The sequence below is a fragment of the Microtus oregoni genome, unplaced genomic scaffold (genome assembly GCF_018167655.1).
Source record: "Microtus oregoni isolate MIOR12 unplaced genomic scaffold, Mior012 000062F_ref0000492, whole genome shotgun sequence".
In the NCBI taxonomy this organism is placed as follows: domain Eukaryota; kingdom Metazoa; phylum Chordata; class Mammalia; order Rodentia; family Cricetidae; genus Microtus; species Microtus oregoni.
In genome coordinates, this window is record NW_024543872.1 from 1909243 (window position 1) to 1931489 (window position 22247).

The window sequence follows — 22247 nt, forward strand, 5'->3', positions numbered from 1 at the left end:
TCATCGGCTAGTGAGAAACAAGACCTAAGCCTGTCATAGGAAAACAACGATCCTTGTTGTCAGTGACAAGTGGTTGCCAATATTTTCACTTATTTGATGTTGTTAAGAAGCATCCAACCCTGTTTGGATGTCATGCCTAATGAAAACTTAGTCTCCTCCTGAAGACTGACTTTAAGAAACTTGTTTTTGGCTTATTGCTAAATATAATGTTCTGGGTTGAAAATTAACAGATTAGTCCAGTCAATAATATAGACTTGACTTTAGAAAGACCAGAGAGACTGGCTTTGGGTATGACCCTGTCCACTTCCCCATCTTCCTTTCCGGTTTCACTTTTCCAAAGCTACATTGTAATGTATTCCTCCCATGTCATCCCCAGACAACCCAGGACCACTGTGGGTACTGGCGCTGTTTGGGAAACAGCTGGGAAAGAGAGCATCTGTTTATGAACCCATCAGGCAAAGCATTAGAATTGAATTTCATCCCTCACTGACCTCACTTTCCTACTCCTGACTTCCTCTCTGTGGTCAGGGTGTTGGTAACTGCTAACTTTCCTAAGCTGATCAGCGTCCACTTCTGGATCAATATTATAAAATTCACGGTCAGAAAATGTAGAGAAACACTGGGAGGGGGGAAGACGCGAGCAGGTCTTGGGGAGGTAAACACAACCACTAGGCATGGACACTTGCTAGTAAGGATCTTTAGAAATTGTCTTTTCCTGTGCTGCAAGTATATTGTCCTTCATTCAGTAACTCATTCAATCAATGCATATTAAGGCAGTGTCTTAAGTTCCTTTACTCAAGGAACCCCCGTGTTACACGATGACCCTAAATCTCTGTTTCCTCCACTCCCTGTGAGATTAGAAGACTTTGCTGAGTTTTTATGAGACAGACCCTATCATCACTTGCTTAGTGGGATCATCTTAGCCATAAACTCCATACATACGTAGCTCAACTACTAAGATCAACCCCCAAACCATGGGCAAAGTCTTTGAGTTAAGGACCTAAAAGAATAGCCACTTTTGAATTCACTTAAAATAATAAGGAAACCATATTTGAATGCTAAGCCAGAACTGTGTGAAACGTGGGGCTGGAGCTGACAGGTTCAAATGCCAACCATTGTGAGAATAATCTGAGGTTTTCCTTTGTGAGAGACAAAAAGCCAGCCAGGCAGCAGATGCTTGGGCTGACAGCTCTCCCAGGAGCCTTTCTCCAATGGGAGGTCAGGCACTCAGAGCGCCTGCCTCTTTCTAAACAGGGGCTTGGAATCTCACCCCCTGTAGAACTGCTACAGCCGAAGCACCTGACAGGAATATGATAGCAGTTATTCTTTGATCCTATTCCAGTCTGTGAGTCATAAAAGTAGTATGTCTGCAATTTGTCAAACCCCATAGGTCTTGCTTATATACACAGTTACCTGGCTCCCTGCTTTGGGGCCCCACAAGCCTTGTCTTTGGGTTGCCATGGTGACATCGATCAAGCAGTAAATTTTAAGATAACGTTTTGTTAGCAAGGCAAGGCCTTCATGTAGAAGTTGGAGGTGAGGTTGGGACCCGGAAGTCACCCACAAGCACCAATAGTGTGCTCTCATCTGTGGAGTTTCCCGTAAGATATGGCAGTGGGCAGGGTGGTATAGCTCACCTCTTATCTACGGGAAAGGCACAGCTCAGGGATCCACATACCCCTTTAGAAGGGAGTGTACTGTAGAGCCTAACCTGGAAGCCCATCTCTGTCCTAGGAACTTACGGCTTTGAGTGGGTTAAGGTCTATGCAGGCATGAGCTTTCCCACATGGCCCACAGAAACCTGTAGACTTATCCCTGTGTTGTTAAGGTGGGTCAAGTTTATCATTAAAGAATAACATATTAGCTTTCTCAATTAGTAGATTTCAAGGGTAGCTTGGCATCCCTTTCTCTACCTCCACATTCCTCAGTGACCACCATCCCTGCCAAACAGGTTGGTCCAGTGGAGGAATTCTCTCCTGTGCTGGAGAGGTGTGCCCCCTTACCCCTCCCCTGCCTCCACTGTCCAGGGAAGTCCTACAATATGCATGGGACATATCTGCAGAAGCAGATTCTACCATGTCATCTCTCCATCTTAAAAGTGGTTCGTTATTGCCTTTTGCTTGGGAAATGTGTTTGTTGAGTTAAATCTGTAAGTGGCACTTTCAGACTTTGTGACATGTTTCAGTTACCTTCAAAGTGCCTTGGAGAATTATTCCCATGGGTGTTTGTTTTTGCTAACCCTTCAAACGATGGCCAGGCTCTTACTGAAAGCTAGGATAGGAAGCTGCCAAGCTTGTTTGGCTTCCACTGCAGTTGGCTGTTGTATCAACCTCTGGAGGCAGAGACACAGGACCTGAGTAGTATGTTGGCTTCCCTTCCAAACTCTGCTGCTCAGAGAGCATGAGCAAGCCTTAGGATTCTGTAGCCTTCTGGCTAAGAAAAGGGCCATCAGTTAAGGATGTCGGTGTGAGGGGCCAGGAGTAGGGGTGCCTCTGTGGCTTATTGGACTGCAGAGGCTTGTTCCTCTTCCAGACAATGCCTGGAGTTTCTGTTCTCAGGTGTGTGGTTGATGATGCTGCATGTCACAATGCTAAAGTGCCTAGGGCCCCAGAAGGTGAGGTTTTGGGATTTGGGCTACTGACATTAAGCACACTGCCCGGAAGTGCACCACTGCCTGCATCCTTCAGTTCTGCCAACGGTGTCTTCTCATTCAAGGTGTCTCCCTCTTGCTATGTCATCATGCATGCTTTCTCAGTCTCTGTTTTATGTGATTAAAACCCTGTCTTCCCTCTTCCATGCTCTCCAGTGCTCCTGGCTGGTCCTCCTTCAGTGGGGCAAAGGTAGCACCTCCACCCCGACTGTGTACTCACATCTTCTGGAGAGGTCCAGAACAGATTCTGAAGGCTCCTTCCAGATTCACAGAGTGGATCTTGCCAGGGATGGAGACCAGGAATCTGTATTTTATGATGGCTTCCAGAAATTCTAATGGAACCAGCCCCTCTTGGGACCTTTCCACCAATTACGTTAGAGACCTGCTGACTTTGGGGCCTGGATATCCAGGCTTTGAAACTTGCTTTAGTAGTCCTGTTGTCTGTGTAACTGTTGGTGTCTTCAAAGTGTGCAGACATCTCCATGGCTTCATTAGCATGAGTGAATAAGTCATGGAGGAAACTGAATCAGAAGAGTCAATGAGAACATGCCAGAAATTCTGACTTATACAGCAATGTCCTAGCAACAGTAGTGTTCTTGTTTGCTTTCTGTTGCTGTCATAAACACCATGACCAAAAGTGGTTTGAGGAGGAAAGGGTTTATTTGGCTTATCATCATAGTTCATTATTGAGGGAAGTTGGGGTCATGAACTCAAGGCAGGAGCCTGGAGGCAGGAACTGAAACAGAGACCATGGAAGAACGCTGCTCACTGGCTTGCTCTCCATGGCTCCCCTGGCCTACTTTTTTATATGCCCTAGGATTACCTGCCCAGGTGTACCAGTGGGCTGGGTCCTCCCACATCGATCATTAATCAGCAAAAACTAGGAAATAGCTCAAAAAAATGTTCACCATTCCTAGCAATTAAGGAAATACAAGTCAAAACAATTCTGAGATTTCATCTTACTCCAGTAAGAACAACAAAGGTCAACGGAATGGCTGACATCAAACTGGGGGCAAGGGACAACTATTCACTCTTGGTGGGACTGCCAACTGATCCACTCACTGTGAAAATCATTGTGGAGAATTTTCAAACAGCTAAAAATAGATCTACCATACGACCCAGGTACTCCTTTCCTTGGCATATCCCAGAAGGATGGAACATTCTACACCACAGATTCTTGCTCAGACAAGTATTACAATAGCTAGGAAATGGAAACCCCTAAATGTCATACAGTAAACACAACTGATGAATAGATAAAGAAAATGTAGTTCGGATGCAGTAAGAAATACTATTCAGTGGTGAAGAAAGATGAAACCATGAACTTTACAGGTAAACAGAGGGAACTAGAAAGATCATATTGAGTGGTGTAGCCCAGACCCAGAAAGACAAGAATTGTATGTTCTCACTCATCTGAGGCTCCTGATTCCAAATCTTCATAGCTTGGAGTACTGTAGAAACCAGAAAAATCAAAGGGATCATTGCAGGGTCGGCTGGGGGAAAAGTAGAGAGTGGAATAGCAGGGTACATGTGATCTGATCAAGAAAATGAAAAAAAGTAGAAGGTTCTAATTAGGGAGAAAGGGGGAGATAAATACAGAAGGGGAAAAGGGTAGTAAAATAAGGGTGTTGAAAAAATCCATAAAGAATCATAGTCCTGACTATCTACCTAAAAATACATATAATAAATGTAAGTCTGTGATTAAATACACCTGTACGATTTAAATGAAATTTTCCATCTGGGCTCACAGTGAACCATCCAAGAGCTATAGACTGACATCAGCTTTCACAAAAACAATACTAGGCATGAGAAGCTCCTTTTTAAGTTGTTGTTCAGGGTTATCCAAGAGACTTGAAAACAGATGCTATTGCTGTTGTACTTAGTTGCCCCTCGGAGGTAGAAGAGAAGTCCTCATTGCTGAAGACTCTATCCACTTTAGACACAGAGCACAGAAACCCCTGAGCTGGAACTGATCTCAATGTCTTCCAGAGGACTAGATTTCATGGTTCCATAAGGCATGGTGTCCTGCCTGCTTCCAGAGGGATGCAACCAACAATCCTACCCAGCTGTGATGCCTACGAAGCACAGCAATGGCCAGCATGGCACCATTACCCTAAGAGTGCGGTAGTGGCCAGCACACCTTGGCGGTAACCAACAACCCTCTAATTGTACTTAAGACCCACTCAACAAGAGGAAAATTATTCTTGGTACTGGAAGCATAGCCAACTACCCAGGAAGTCATGGGTCTTGAAAGAAAAAACTATAACTGCCACTTTACTAAACCAGCATAGTTCCTAACTACACTCTAAATCTCTATCCTTATACCCACAGATACTGGTAGTTCTCCCCCTCATCAAAGAAACCTCTCTTTGTAACAGAAGAAGACCATCACAGAAAACCATAGCTGATGTGGGAGTTATTTCTTTCTGATCTGTTGCTTTCACTGGTTAATTAATAAAGAAAATGCCTAGGCCCATTTGATAGGCCAACCCTTAGGTGGGTGGAGTAAACAGAACAGAATGCTGGGAGAAAGAAGCTGAATCAGTGAGTTGCCATGATTCTCCCACTCCAGACAGACACAGGTTAAAATCTTCCCTGGTAAGCCACCTCGTGGGCTACACAGATCATTAGAAATGGGTTAGATCAATATGTAAGAGCTAGCCAATAAGAGGCTGGAACTAATGGGCCAAGCAGTGTTTAAAAGAATACAGTTTCCGTGTAATTATTTCGGGTATAAAGCTAGCCGGGAGGCGGGAAGCAGCTCGCCGCTCCTATTACAACACATAACGAATCAAAATGCAAAGTTGTGGAGCCCAGTCCCAACTGATACATCTATACCACAACTCCTGTACCTAAAGTTCAGGGATTATTGTGGAGGAAGGGATGGGAAGATTGTAAGAGACAGAGAAACAGGAAATTTGCTGCGATATTGCATTATAAGAATGTCAGAAGCTACACCCGTAAAGTCTCACCAGTGACTGCTCAAACAAGCCAATAAGGGCAATAGACATGCTAACACAGGTGGGAGGAAGCTCATGAAGCCTTATCCCCACACAGAGAACTGCAGGCAACTAAGGAACACTGAGAGTAGGAGAAACGGTCTTCTCCGGGAAAGAGCACACCAACAGGCTAACAGTACTAAATGGTCAGCCCTAAAAACATGCGCACAGGTAACATTATACAGTCTAAGCAAGTTGTATTTAGGGATATCTATGTACATACATGCTCATATATGTATATACCAAGTTAATAAAAAAGAGACCATGAATTTGAAAGAGAACAAAGGAGGAATACATGGGAAGACTTAGAGGGAGGAGAGAGAAGGGAGAAATGATGTATTATATTATAATCTCAAAAATACAAGAAATAATTTTTCAGGGGAGAAGAAAAACACCCCCACAGTCTTACTCATGGACCAGTTTGGCAGAGGCATTTTCTCCCATGAGACTCCCTCTTCCTGTCAGCCTTTCGTCTGTACCCCTACCCCGTCTCTCAAGGAAAGACCCATGGTCTTTTATCCTGATGACCCAGGGAAGCTGCATGTCTTCCTCTTGTGCCAGTTCTTGAAGCTCTTGTTCTGCATGGATGTTGTGTCTCTACATGCCTCCCCCGTAGAACCAGATTCTTCTCGAAGACACAGTCATTCCTTGATCAAGTTCTCTGTTATAGTCCTGGGGACACTGCAGCAAGCCAAGTAGTTGTCCTTGTGACCCCACACTATAGTCAGGACAGATAGGATACAAGAAATCAAGATTTGCTTTTTATTTCTTGGTGGTGTTTGTGGCAACCAGTGTTGTTTAGAAACAAAGGAGCAGAGAGAGCCGAGTGAAGATTGTGTTCTGCACAGACCCAGCTATGCAGGCTTCCTGGAGATACCAAGGGAATGGTGGAGACCTTCCTGGATGCAGTGACTTATTTTATGGATGCCTCAGGAATAATCCACAGCAAGTGCAAAGGGCCTGAGGCGCAGGAACGAGACCAGGACTTTGCATTCAAAGGTCACAGTGCAGCTGAGTGTCCTCACACAGATGATTAACTTCTCTGTATGTCTTTCCTCATCAGAAAAGCAAGGACGTAAACAATACCAAGGTTGTTTTCTGGGGCTTGTGAAAACACACAAGTGTTTTCTGGGCTCACTGGCAGGCTCTTAGGAAGACCTCCCCTTCTCTGTGCATGCATCCCCTTCATCTTCCGAGCCTCCACATAGTGCTGACGATGATGCCTGGGGCACAGCAGATGCTCATACATTTGCTGATGTGACCCGTAAAGGAGTATTTAGCACAGACTGCTCTTGTCTTGTGGCAGATGCCTGTCCTTAGACTCCTCCATCATAGATGGTGTTCACAAACCCATCCCAAGTCCTCATAGAACTGTCGGCTTCAGGAAGCACTGAGAATGGGAAGAGGGGTGAGGTGGGGTTTTTCTCCCCTTGGATCTAAACCTCTGTAGTGTAGGAGCAGCCTCTGTGGTTTGCATTACCCTCTCTTAGGCCTCATCCTGCTGTGAGCCTGCCAAGGAGTAAGTGGCCTGCTTCTGCAAGGGGGACAAAGGGACTCCTGGTGCAGCCTCCCCGGGGTTCTGCAGAAAGCAAGAGTCTTCGCTACTCTGTTACTGGCCAACTTATTACTATGTTCCCCTCTTACTAGCAGTCTTCCTGACCCTATCTCTCAGAGCCTTTATCTTATTTTTGAATAAGTGATATCTACGCAGAGTTCCCAAATCAAGACACTAGAAAGATATTCATGGGGAGTTCTTTGTTCTGCTTCTGTCTTCGCTGTCTTTTCATCTTTCAAAAGCAATTGCTTTCATGACTTCCTTGTTCCTGCCAGAGTTTATTTATACAGACATAATCAAGAATGAATCTAAACTATTTCTTATATCCTTCTTATAATGGAACCATGTGTCATGCACAAGGGGTGTGTGTGTGTGTGTAGATAAAGCAGTTCTGTGCTTTCTGTGGAACTCTTGCAGATGCGAAAGCTGAAGATTCCCCAGACCTGTCCATAAAATCATATGGTTAGTATTTGCACATGATATATACACAGCCTCCTATAGATATCAGATTGCCTTAGATGACTTTCAGTGCCAAATACAATGTGAAATTCCATGTAAACAGTAGTTTTCCAAGTGTTTGGGGAGCACTGATAAGAAAGAACAATACGTGTCCAGTATAGGCATAGTTTGTTTCCATATGTCTTCAGTGAATGTTCAGCAAATCCCCAGGCGATGAGGACCTGGGTCCTGGGGACTGTCTGTGCACTGTATCTCCCCCCACCCTTATTTTGAACCATAATATATAAGCAAAAGACCTGTAAGGTTAAAGTAAAATAAAGCACAGACAAAAGTTTATAAGACAAAAAATTCTCCAAAAACACAACTGAGTTCATTTTGTGTTGGCCATATATTACATGGCACGGGGCCTTTCCCCTGATGTGTGGTTTGTATACCCAGTGAGACGCCACTGAAGAAAACGAGTGTTTCCTTTGTGAGTGTTTTCACTTGGAGATAGCGTCCAGGTTGAGGGATGGGCACTTGTGCTAAGTGCTGAGCTCCCATCTGCTTGAGAGCTGTGTGGGCCCTGTGCATGCAGCCTCAGTATCTGAGGGTTTATACGTGCACCAGTCCTATGGTGTCTGGAAGGCCTGGTTCCTCGGTGTCTTCCATCATTACTGGTTCTTACATGCTTCTTACCTCCTCCTCCACTTAGTTCCCTGAACCCTGAGGGGACAAGCTTAATGGAGACATCCCATTTGGGACCGAGTAATCTAACGTCCTTCACTCCCTACACATTGTCCAGTTATGGGTCTCTGTATTTGTTCCCATCTACTGCAAGAAGTTTCTCTAACGATGGCTGAGAAGACATTGATCTTTAAGTATGGCCGAATGTCCATAGAAGTCATTTTATTGCTACATTCCTTAAACAGAAACAGTGATATTTGGTTTTCCTCTAGGTCCCTGGCCTATCAAGTCTCAGGTTTGTGGGCATTTAAACAATGTTGGGTATGGTCTTCATTTTGTGGGCTGGGCTTTAAATCCAATCAGATAGTGATTGGTTACTCCCTCAGCTCCTGTGCCTCTTTTACACTGTTATATCATGCAGGTAGATTACATTGTAGATCCAAGGGTTTGTACTTGGGTTGGTCTTTGTCTCCCCTGTTGTTGGATGGTTCCATTTAGATTTCATTCATGTATGTATGTAGGAGGAGTTTTTCGTCTAGACTGCCAGCTGCCAAATAACCACACGGAGATTTCTTAATTAGAAAAGCTTGGCCAGCTGGAGAGATGGCTCAGTGGTTAAGAGCATTGTCTGCTCTTCCAAAGGTCCTGAGTTCAATTCCCGGCAATCACATGGTGGCTCACAACCATCTGGAATGAGGTCTGGTGCCCTCTTCTGGCCTGCAGACATACACACAGACAGAATATTGTATACATAATAAATAAATAAATATTAAAAAAAACAAAGACAAGATCTTTTTAAAAAATAAATAAATAAATAAAAGCTTGGCCAATAGCTTAGGCTTGTTTTTGGCTAGCGCTTATAACTTAACCCATTTCTAGAAATCTGTGTGCTGTCCCGAGACTCATTTACCTCATCTATGTACTTTCCATGTTTGCTTCTTCTGCGTGCGGCAGCAAACTCTACAGATTCTGTCCTTCTTCCCAGCGTTCTCCTAGTCTGGCTCTCCCACCCAGTCTCTTCCTGCCCAGCTATAGACTAGTCCTCTCTCCATTAACTAATAAGAGTGATAACAAAGATTGTTCCACAGTATATGTATATATTTTAAGAAGCTCTACAGTAGCAGGTTTCCATATGACCCCTCTGATTTTATCTGTCCCTCCCCATATTACCTCTCTTATCTATGTTTTCCCTCCCTCTTTGACCCTCCCAATCTAGTTTCCCATACCCCTTTCCACCCATAGCTATCTATTCTATTTCATCTTTCTGGGGAGATCCTTCTCTTCTTCCTACAAAACCACTGTACTTGTATAAATTATGGCCTGCTTTTCAAAGAATCACCAGCTAGCATCTACCTATAAGAGAATACATATCATGTTTATCTTTTGGAGTCTAAGTTACCTCGTTGAGGATTTTTTTTTTTTTTTTGGATTTTTTGAGACAGAGTTTCTCTGTAGATTGGAGCCTGTCCTGGAACTAGTTCTTGTAGACTGGGCTGACCTCAAACTCACAGAGATCCGCCTGCCTCTGCCTCCTGAGTGCTGGGATTGAAGGTGTGCACCACCACCACCTGCGGATGATTTTTTTTATAGCTTTATCCATATACCTGCAAATTTCATTTTTTTTGTAAAAGTTGAGTAATAGTTCATTGTGTAAATGCACCATATTTTCTCCATTGAATTATCTGTTTATGGACATCTAGGCTGTTTCCAGTTCCTGGCTATTATGAGCAGAGCAACAATGAGTATCAACTGTCTCTGTAGTAGAATGAAACACCTTGGGAATATGCCCAAAAGTGGTATAACGGGATCTTGAGGTCGATTGTTTCCCAGCTTCCTGAGAAACTGCCACACTGATTTCGATAGTGACTGTGCAAGTTTGCACTCACACCATCAATGGATGAGTGTCCCCCTTACCCCACATACTCACCACAATGAGCTGTCATTTGTTTTATTGATTTTGGCCATTTTGACTGATGGAAGATAAAATCTCAAAGTAGAATTGATTTTCATTTCCTTTGACTACTAAAGATGTTGGACATTTCTTTGTTTCTCAGCCATTTATGTTTCATCTTTTGATAATTCTCTGCCTCAGATCTATACCCCCATTTTATTTGGGTTATTCCCTTGATGTCTAGTTTTTTAAGTTCTTTATATATTTTAGGTATTCGCCCTCTGTTGGATGAGTAGTTCATAAAAATCTTTTCCCATTTTGTAGCCTGATACTTTGTCTGAATGGTTTTGCCCTTTGCCACACTGAATCTTTTCAATTCCGCGATGTCCCATTTATTATTTTTTGTTCTTAGTGGTGGTGCTGGCAGTGTCCTGTTCGAAGAGTTGTTTGCTGTGCCAATGAGTTCAACACAATTCCCCACTTTCTCTTCTGTCAGTTGTCCTTCTGGTTGAGGTCTTTGATCCATTTGGAGTTGAATTTTGTGTAGAGTGATAAACATGAATCTATTTATAGTCTCCTACATGCAACCACCCAGTTTGACCAGCAAAACTTCTTAAAGCTGCTGACTTTTTGTTGTTGTTTCATTTTAATGAATTTGTTTCATTCTATATTTATGGCTTCTTTATCAAAAATCTGATGTCCATAGGTCTAGGGTTTTCTGTATGGGTCTTCAACTTTACTCCATTAATTAACGTGTCTGCTTTTGTGCCAGTACATGCTGGTTTTATTACTACAGTATTGTAGTACAGTTTGTGATTGGGAATGGTGGTGCATCCAGCAGTTCTTTTTTTTTTTATTTTTTAGAACTGTTATTGCTATATTCTCTCTCTCTCTCTCTCTCTCTCTCTGTGTGTGTGTGTGTGTGTGTGTGTGTGTGTGTGTCTCCACAGAAAACTAAAAATTGTCTTTTCAAGTGTTGGAATTTTGATGGGGATTGCATTTGAATCTGTAGATTGCTTTTGATAGGATTGTCTGTTTTCACTGTATTTATCCTACTGATCCATGAACATGGGACATCTTTCCATCCTCTAATATCTTCTTTGATTTCTTTCTTCGGTGTCTTAGTATTTTTTATTATATGAGTCTTTCAGCTGATTGGTTGGAGTTGTCCTAAGATACATGTTTGAAGCTATTGTGGAAGGTATTATTTCCCTGTTTTCTTTCTCAGACCATTTGTCATTCATATATAGGAAGGCTACTGATTTCTGTAGGTTTTGCTTTTATATACTGCTACTATGCTGAAAATGTTTATCAGCTCTAGGAGCTTTATGGTGGAATTTTTAGGGTTCTTTATGAATATAATCATATCATCTACAAACAAAGATGCTTTGACATCTTCCTTTCCTATTTGTATCCACATTTATCTCCTTCAGTTGTCTTATTGTGGTAGGTAAGACTTCAAGTACTAGGTTGCCTGTGGCCATGTCAGAGGAGCAGCAGGTGGCACTTGAGCTTCAGAGCATTGGCCAACCAGAATGCAAGGTACTGATGGGCAAATCTCAGAAGGGCAAGGCCCCAAGGGCTTCGGCTCCATAATGTCTCCTGCTACTGCTGTGCTTGTACATGTTTTCCACTCCCATTTCCTCTGGTATGTAACATGAATGGGTGCAGGGGGATCACCCACTGCCTTTTGTGTAGTGTGATTATCTCGTGGAAATATCCTGTTCTTCTAGGCATTTTTACCTGTGTATTATTATGAAAATGATTTCCTCTTAAGCTGTACTGCTTAACTGAAGTAATGATTTTATACAATAATAGTGTTAGTTTAAATATAATTTTGGTGGTTAAGGGTTTTAAACACACATAGTACAGTACAAGATTATGATAAAGATTAGTTTAGTGAGAAAATTAATATAGATAAAGACAGGATATAGTGTTGCTCCTGTCCCTAATAAAGCAGGGGCTGCAGAGGTTAGAAAAGAAGAGCAAGAACATGTCACACAGCTAAGACTTAGGAGTTTCTCTTAAGTAGACTGTGGCTTGGGTTAATGATTAGGGAAAACAACTAAGTCCTGGAAGCCAAGCTAGCTCAAGTTCTTTTAATCTTAATGTTAAAAGATGTGTTCATAGGTTTCAGTGTGTATCGCAGCTAAAACAAAACTTTAAATAATGACTTAAGGTTAGGCTAAGCTGTTTTTAATTAATGGTTTTGAGGTAGAAAATCTTGGGGAACAGTCGAAGGCTTAGAAAGGCACAATTTCAGTAGTTGAGTGAGGGACTCAATGTCAGCAAACAAAAACAGTGACAGCCTGGCTATTGCTGGCTGATGTACCCTTCTTGCTAGCATGGGTTGGTGACGAAGGGTGATAATTAATTCCTTGTGCCCATTTCTGCCCTCAGCTCCCTGCTATAAAAAGGGTGTTGATGAATGAGTATACCCCCCGAAGATTTAAAGTAGAGCTGACTGTTTTTCATATATAAAAGTTTAGATTTGTGATTCTTTTAAGACTTTTTAAAAATAAGATTATCTTTTGAGATAAATAATAAAATGATTGGTTCTTTCTTTGTAATTGCAAATTGTAGCCTGCCAGTAAAAGAACTGGCTGAGAAAAATACCTAGCTCACTTACACTTTGTTAACCTTTAACAAGTCGCTTGTGCATGAATGTATGTGGGTTCTTGGGGATTTTTTTTAAATATGCTGGCTTTTTACTTGTATTCATTGCAATCATTCACTTAAAAAGTAGAATGTAACCACGCTGTAATTTTTATACTGATTGAAAGATTTTTGCTGGGGTATATGAGCTGTCAGAGAAAAATTAAGAGTGGGATCCATATGGATAGAGGTGGGTGGGGGTGTATTTCCCTTTTATTTGCTGGCCCCAGAGAGTTAAGTTTGCCCCACTCTTCAGCCCCAGAGAATTAAGTTTTACTCCCTCAGAGAAATCAAATTGAGTGATTAGTTCACCAATTCCATGGCTCCCCCACAATTCCTAAGCTGTGGAAGGCTGGTCCTCACAGCAACACAGTATTGAGTGGGTATGGAAAGAGTGGACAGCCTTTAGTGGAAATGCCTTAAGTGTCTCTCCATGTAGGAATATGTTGGCTGTAGACTTGCTGAAAACTATCTTTATTATATTGAAATGTGTTCCTTGTATTTCTAATCTCTCCAGGACTTTTTATCATGAAGCGATGTTGGGTTTTGTCCTTGGCTTTTTCTGCATCTAATCATATGATCTTGTGTTTTTGTTTTTGTTTTTGTTTTTTTTTACCTTTCAGTCTGTTTTTTTATGGAGGGATACATTTAATCACTTTTTGTATGTTAAACCATCTCTACGTCTCTGGGATGAATCCTACGTGTCCTAGTTTGGCCTGTTACTGCTGTGATAAAATACCATGACCAAAAGCAGTTCCGGAAGAGGTTTTATTTGGGTTATGTTTCCACATCAATAGTCCATCACTGAATAAAATCAGGACAGGAACTCAAACAGGGTAGGAACATGGAGGCAGGAGCTAATGCAGAGGCCATAGAGAGGTGCTGCTTACTGGCTTGCTCTTCGTGGCTAACTCTGCCTGCTTTTTAAAGAACCCAGGACCACCAGCCCACGGGAGGCCCTACCCACAATGGACTGGTTTCCCACATCTATCACTAATTTTAAAAAATGCTTTGCAGGCTTGTCTACAGCCCAGTCTTATGAAGGCATTTTCTCAATTGGGGCTCCCTACTCTAAGCTGCTTTAAGTTGACATAAAATTAAGCAGCACACTACTTAATCATGGTGGATCATCTTTTTAAGTGTTTTTAGATTTGGTTTGAAAATATTTTATTGAGAAGTTTTACATCTGTGTTAAAGGAAATTTGTCTGTAATTTTCTCTTTGTTGTATCTTTTTGTGGTTTGGGTATCCGAGTAATTGTGGTCTCTTAAGGAGTTACACGATGTTCCTTCTACTTCTACTTTATGGAATAATTGGAAGAGTACTGACTTTACTTCTTCTTTGAAAATCTGGTAAAATTCAATGCTAAATTTACCTGGATCTGAGCATTTGGTTGGGAGACTTTTAATTACTGCTTCTCTCTTAGTAAGGGGATATATGTCTGTTCATATTGCTTATCTTGTCTTGCTTTTTATTTAATTTTAGTAGGTAGCATATACCAAAAAATCCATTATATTTTTAAAGTATGTCCTTAGAATTCTCTATATGTCCTTACATCCTTCTTTTTATCTCTAATTTTATTCATTTGGATCCTCTCACCATATTTTGGTTGATTTGGCTGTTTATCAATATTACTGATTTTCTTGAAGAACCAACTCTGTTTCACTGATTCTTTGTATTGTTTATTTTTGTTTGTTTTTTGTTTTTTTTTTTGTCTATTTGTTGGCTTCTATTTAATTGATTTCAATCCTGAGTTTCTTTCTTGCTGTCTACTCCTTTTTTGGTGTGATTTCTTCTTCTTTTTGTTCTAGAACTTTCAAATACGCCATTAAGTTGAGACCTCTCTAACATGTTTATAAAGGCCCTTAGTACAGCGAGCTTGTGTTTTAGAACCACTTTCATTGTGTGCTGTAAGTTTGGGTATGTTGTGTTTTCATTTTTATTCAGCAGGGAAGTTTTTAAGTGTCTTCTTGATTTCTGTTCTAATGCTGGTTTCATTCAGCGGTGATTGTTCAGTTTCTGTGAGTTAGTAAGTTTTCTGTTGTTGTTGACCTCCATCTTGAATCCGCGGTGCTCTGACAGGGTGCAGAGCGCTCTTTCAGTTTTCTTGTGTCTGTTGAGACTCTCTTTGTGACAAGCATTGTGATCAGTTTTGAAGACAGCTTCATGAGGTGCTGAGAAGAAGGAATATTCTTTTGTGCCTGTATCAAATGTTCTGTGAATATCTGCTAGGTCTGTGTGATTAATGACGTCATTCAGCTACAGCATTTCCCTGTTCAGTTTTTGTCTGGATGACCTGTCTACTGAAAAGAGTGGGGTACTGAAGTCTCCCACTATCGCTGTGTGAGGGTCAATATGTTATTTTAGCCATAGAAGTCTTTCTTTTAAGAATTCGGGTGCTCTTGTGTTTCACACATAATGTTTAGAATAGCAATGTCCTCTTGGAAAACTCTTTTTTTTCCTTTGATGAGTATGTAGTGTCCTTCCCTATCTCTTCTGACTAGTTTTTGTGTGAGTCTGCATTGTCAGATATTAAAATGGCTATGACGGCTTGCTTCTTATGCCCATTTGCTTGGAATGTCTTTTTCCGTCCTTTTACCCTGAGGTAATGTCTGTCTTCAATGGTAAAGTGTGTTCTTAGATGCAGTGGCAAGATGGATTCTGTTTTTAAATACAATCTGTTAGTCAGTGACTTCTTAGTGAATTGAGATCATGGTTGTTGAGAGTTATGTTTGTGGATTACACTCTGTTGATTTCCTTTATCTCTGTGGGTTATTTTCCTCATCTTTTGATTTGATGGTCTAGGAATATTTATTCTTTCGTTTTCTGGCTGAAGTTTCCTTCTAGTGCCTTTTATAGAGCTGGATTTTTAGATAAATAGTGCTTCAGGTTGGCTTTATTGTGAAATGTTTTTCTATTGTGATTGAAATTTTTGTTGTATATGGTTGTCTGGTCTGCATCTGTAGTTTCTTAGAGTTTGTAGAACATCTGTCCAGGCCCTTTTGGCTTTTAGAGTCTTCACTAAGAATTGGGTGTTATTCTAGATGGGTCTGTCTTCATGTGTTACTTGACCTTTCCCTTGCAGCTTTTATATTCTTTCTTTGTTCTGTAATTTAGTGATTTGATGATTATGTACCATGGGGAATTTCTCTTCTGGATCAGCCTGTATGGTAGTCTGTGTACTTCTTCTGCCTGCATAGGTACCTCATTTTTGAGGTTAGGGAAATATTCTTCTATGATTTTCTGTGCCTTTGATATGTTTTTTTTAATCCTTCCTTCATTCTTATTTGTGAATTTTCTCTTTTTATGGTGTCCCAGATTTTCTTGCTGTTTTGTGCCTGGGTTTTTTAGATGTATCATTGTCTTTGACAGAAGTAAGCATTTCTTTTCTCTGGTCTTTAATGCCTGAGATTCTCTCTTCCATGTCTTATAATCTCTCAATGAGGTATACCTCTGAAATTTTTGTTTGAATCCCTAAATTTTCATTCTCAGTTTTATCTGTTTGGCTTTTGTTTAATGATTCTATTTTCTACTTTCACATTTTGAGCTCTTTCCATCATTTTATTCTACTGTGTCTAGCTGTGGCTTGCCTGATAGGAAGAACTTTCTGAGTCCCAGCTAGCTGTGGCCGCTGGGAGCCCCTAGTAGAATGTGTTTCTAGGCACTGGGGGCTAACATAAAGGAATGGAGCCAGTCTAAGAAGGGGGCACTGGCAGGGTCCACAGAAAGGATGAAAGCTGGGTCTGCTGTAAGGTTGCAGAAGTAGGCAGGGATTGGACTCAGGGAGGAAGGGCCGGCCCTTGCAAGTGGTCTCTGTGTATTGTATTTTTTTTATCTTGCTTTTCTAACTGAATAGAACATCCATATCAGGCCAGAGAGCTTCACGGTCCTCACTCAAGAAGCCAGGTCCTCAGGAAGGTACACCGGAGCTCAGGCAGTGATTCCTCCCCTCCTGGTGTTAGAAGAGCTTGTATCTTGCCAACTCCACATTTGCTTTCCTGTGTCATACAAATATTTCTCTTTTCTGGATTTCTCACAAAACCTGACAGACTTCTCACAGATGGATATGATTTGATTTGATTTATGGCCACAGCACCACAATAAATATTTGAGATAGAAGACAAAAGCACCGTAATCATTTTCCTGTGTCAGGACTCAGGACACTCAGGAAGAGAGACAGTCTTCTTCACAGCTTCATTCCAGTTACTGTTGCTACAGTAACCTAGTGGGACAAGCCATGCAAAGGAAGAACCGGGCATTATGAGTGCACAGAATGGCTGGTGTCTTTAATGTGCTGTGAGAGAATCAGAAAATATGCTGCATATGGTTGATATTTGAACTGAAGTCATGTTGATGAAAAACAGAGATCTGGAGATACAGAAGGAAGATGGGCAAATAGCATAGAGGCAGGGCGCCCCATGTACAAAGGCCCTAAAGTTGAAGAGAACACTGTGTATCTGGAAAAAGAGGAAACTAACTTGGTTAAACAAAGATTATGTTATGTGGTGAGGTGAGAGCGTGTGGTACATTGCACCGTGCTAGATACTCAGCTCTTGAACTCAAGTCCATCAGCAGATCTCTGGGATATCGGGCCTATGGCCTGGTACTTCAGGAATGGTTCTGAGTAAAAATGGAGCCTTGTAACTGTAAATCACGCATGAAGTGTTAGATGGGGGCAGTGTCTGAGGGAGGAGGAAGATGAACGGGGCCTACAGAAGATCCCCCTCGGTACCTCCTGTGGTATGAGTAAGTAGAGGAAGACAAGGGAACACTAGACCTGAACTACAAACCCAAATAGGAGGAAAGATGAGGGGGTGGCACCTCAGAATCCAAGAAAAAGGAGTTCAGATCTAGTAGTCCACAGACTGGCAGTGGTGTGTACCCACCGCTCATCATCCCTCCGGCACCCCCACCTTCCCTTACACTGCTTTGTCAGGACCCGCGGGCTTTTCCTTCAGATGAGAGTCAGTTGTTTGAGGCCATCTTTTTAGCTGTCTTCCGTGGAGTCTTTCCGAGCCCAGAAGTGATGCTGAGCTCTGCTGTCTTTCCACACATGGGTGAGGTTTTCCTTGGGTGGATCATGCATGTGAGCAGCTCACACTTGAAAACATAGCAGATTCCAACACGGGGGAAGGGGTGCCTGGTTTGCCCTATGCTGGTACTGTGGAATCCACACTTCATTGGGTAAGGAAACATCCGTGTTGGACTGAAGTCACTAGGGAGCAGTTGTAATTATAGATGACTTCCCATAGTTTTCATGCCTGTATTTATACGCTGGCTGCCTCTCCTTTAAGATTCTTCTGTTTTATTTTTAGGGCCCAGATTAAATCAGAGGTCTGTACTTACATTACTGTGTTTTCTTAAAATACCTTATAGAATTTAAATTTTACCTTTTTATAGACTTACTCTGTTTAAAATTAGTTTTTCCTTTTCAATATTCTGCATATAAGATGAACTTGGCTAGTTTCCAACCTCTATTTTCATGGTACTAGAGCCTGAAGGAATTGGCACAGGGTAGCCATTCCCTTAAAGAGAATAGTCAGGGTTCGGTTTCAGCTCAGAGGTAGAACACTTGCCTAGACAAATAGGAGGCCCTGGGTTTAATACCAGCACTTAAGAAAGGAAGGAAAGAAAGAAAAAACAAAAGGAGGGATTAAAAGAGGAAGGAAGGGATGGATAGCATAATTCAGACTAGTCCAGCAGAAGAAAAATCCCTCCTTGTCATCTGAACAGTCTGAAAAACCCTAGATCATTGTCTGGCGAGCTGTGTTGTATGCAGTCATACATGTTTCATGCATGCCTGTGTTTTAGTTCTCACTCGTGCTGTAATAAAAATACCATGAACAAAGGCAACTTGAGGAAGAGAGGCCTTGTTTACCTTCCGTGTCCTTATCTCCGTCAATTATAAAAGAAACTCAGGTCCAGAAGCTGGAGGCAGGAACGGAAACAGAAGCCATGACGAAGTGCTGCTTCCTGACTTGCTCTCCATGGCTTGCTCGGACTGTTTTCTTATATACCCCAGGACCACCAGTCCAAGGGTGCACTTCCCATAGTTGGCCAGGTCTCCCATATCTGTCATTAATCAAGAAAATGTCCCCACAGACTTGCTTCTAAGTCAGCCTTAATTAATATTCCTCCCTCCAAATGACCCTGGTTTGTGAGGTGACAAAAAATTAGCTGGGATACATCCCTGTCTCTTAAGTAGGTTCAGATAATTATTCCTTAGATGTGAGAGCACCCAGGAAAGAGAAATGGCAACACATGGGAAGTGGTCAGTTGAATGAGAATCCATGGTGAGAGTCAGGGCAAAGGTGGAGGGGTGTGTGTGGGGGTGTGTGTGTGGTGGGGGCAGGTGGAGTGGGGAGACAGAGAGAGAGATCTAGAAAGAGAGATGGATAAAGAGAGGCTTGGTATTTCCTTCACTCACAGAATCCAGTGTCTTTGCACATAACTGAAGTATTTCAGAAAATGACAGTCCCTGATGCCAGCTCTTCCCTGGCTATGTCAGAAACCATCAGCATTTAAATTCATGGAGCTTGTTATATCATCTTACACTCAGGTACTCACGAGCAGAATTTCATCTCTAAAATAATCAAAAGCATTTTACCTGCATCTAGTCTTCCAAAAAAAGCCATAGAATGAACAACGCCAGCAACAATTATTAAGCTAAATTGGCTTTATAAGACCAAAGAAAAAAAAATCAATTTTGCCAGTTTGCATTCAGTGACTAATTTCCATATAAATGAGCTGACTCTGACTTCGCCTGGTCTGCAGAATGTGTCTATACCCTGGGTTAGTTAGTTTTTTTTTTTTAAATTGTTTTTTTTTGGTTGTTGTTGTTGGTGGTGATTTCTATCTATATTGTCCTGAGGATGAACCTCACTGAGAATATGTGAAGCTGTATTGCTTATGCAATGTGGTTTCCTAATTATAATCATCTTTTTTTGTTTTGTTTTGTTTTTGGCAGTGTATCAGCTGCAGCAAGAGGCACCTCGTCCCAAGAGGATCATTTGTCCCCGGGAGGTCGGTACTCAGCTCTTCTCGGTACACCTTGTTAAGTGTGATGAATTGGCAGCACGGGGCCAGCGATGCTGGAGGGACTTCGGGTTTCCTGGGGGGGTGATTTCTATTAACGTTTGGCACGGTGTCACCAAATTGAATATCTTCATAACTCTATCTTGAAATTGCATGTTATCTCAAACCTGGTTTTACAAACTGAGAATCGAATGACTCACATTTTTAACAAAGGCAGAGACAAACTAAACTCTTTGTCAATGCCGTAAGACATATGATTGGTTTGTCTTACAGTTGTTCTGCTTCTTTTAGTGACAATTTATTAGTTTATATTAATTAAATGCAATTACGAGTGTCAGTGTGACATTTTGTAGATTTATATAGTGTAGTCATTGCCATACCCCTCTTGTCCCCATCCCTCTGATCTCCTTCTTCCCAACAAGCCCCATCACCCACCCTGTGTGTGTGTATGGGGCAGGGGTGTCCGGTTAGTTTCCTTAGGACTGGTTGTAGGAGCATGGGCACCACACAGAAAGCTATACACTGCTGAAGAGGATGGTTCTAGCTCTCCTAGCGACCGTTAATTGTCCATGAATCCCCAAAGAGGGGTGGGGCCTCATGAACACCTTCTCCCTGGGTGACAGAGATTGACAGGCCTGCTCTGTGCAGAGCCTGAGGTCTCTCTCGTGCAGGCTTCACAGATGCTTCGAGGCCAAGGATCTCCGCAGTCATAACACACTCAGGAAATGAACACTCTATTCCTTGTTCCTGCTCTATGTTCTTCCCACCTTCTCTTCAGCGATGCTATCTGAGCTGTGATGTTTTGTTTGTGTGGTGGCATTCAACAATCATTTAAGTTTTGCAGTCTGACCTATTGGGAGCCGCTGCAGTTAATGGTCTTCACACTTTCAAAAACAAAACAAGCAAGCAAACAAAAACAGCTCTCTAGGCAAAGATGACAGCAGTGGCAATCCTTGGCCATACACAGTTACTTAGAAGGCAGTTTGATGGTTAGTTACATCATGTCCATTGAGCAAAGCAAAAACTGTGGCTTACCTTCTGGGACTTTTGACTTTTCCATCTGTGACATGTCACCAGGTATAAAAGGTCATGTTTTGGCTTTTTTTTTAACATGCTCAGTTATGAAATGTTTCCAGAAAACACATTACAAAACTGATAAATACACGGGCATTTCCAGTATCCATAGTTGGCAAATCATTATGGTTTTATCATCTTTACCTGAATTTTTTTAAATAATAAAACTATTTGTGGACAGTAACTATGTTTCGATCCTGAAAATAGCTTTCAGAATATACTCACTCATAAAAATGCCACCAAGCTCACAGAGGTTTCCACTGCCCTCTTTTGTCCATCACTCAGGATACCAGCAAGATGTAGGTTCTGTGTATCACCATGAGCCTGTGGCTTACTGCGTAAAGTTCGGGCTTCTGTCTCCAGCTGGGCTACATGGCTTCTCTCTGACTCAGCCTTCTTTCTCCCAGCATTCAGTTTAGTTTTCCTCTCCTCACTAAGTTCTGCCCTGCTTTGCAATAGGCTCAAAGCAGTTCCTTTATTAACCAACAGTATTCACAGCATACAGAGGGGAATCCCACATCAGAGTGGGACTGGGGAGATGGCTCAGTTGGTAGTGTTTGCTTTGCAAGTGTGAAGACCTGTGTTCAGTACTCAGAACACAGGTGAAAGTGTCCATGCATGGTGGCATATGCTTGGAACCCCAGCACTGAGGACACAGAAATAAGAAAATGCCTGGCCCTTTCTGACTAGCCAGCCAACCTAGCCTACTTGGCAATTTCCAGACAATTGAGAGACCTTCTCTCGAAGAAAGGTAGATGGATCTTGAATAATAGCACTACAGTTGCCCTCTGTACCACAAATACATATCTACATATGCGCATACATGCATGTACCAATATACAGGAACACATATAAATGCATACAATCAAATGAAATCAAAATAAAATTTAGAATACAACTAAGAATTTAAATATAATTAAGAACTACACTGGAGACAATGACAGAGGCTTGCTAGCAAAGTTGAGCATCACCAACACCAGTGCTTCTAATAGTGAATGTTTAGCCAGATGCTGGTGGCTCACGCCTTTAATCCCAGCACTTGGAAAGCAGAGGCAGACAGATCTCTGTGAGTTTGAGGCCAGCCTGGTCTACAGAGTGAGTTTCGGGATAGGCCCCAAAGTCACATAGAGAAACCCTGCTTCAAACCCCCCCCCCAAAAAAAAGGCGGTGAAGGGTCAGAAGATGTGTATGGAGCACTGTTAGTCCAGGTGTGTGAACTATGGCACAGAACGTGGCTTCTGTAAGTTTGAATATCTTAATAAATGAG

General features: G+C 42.0%; 1 protein-coding gene across 1 annotated transcript in view; it reads left to right on the forward strand.

Annotated features, from left to right (window-relative positions):
- Chn2 (chimerin 2) overlaps window positions 1–22247 on the forward strand; it is a 292825-nt gene that overhangs the window by 144218 nt on the left and 126360 nt on the right. Inside the window, exon 3 of the mRNA XM_041640219.1 lies at window positions 19839–19894. Coding sequence (XP_041496153.1) covers window positions 19839–19894 — 56 coding nt within the window. The remainder of the gene's footprint in view (window positions 1–19838; window positions 19895–22247) is intronic.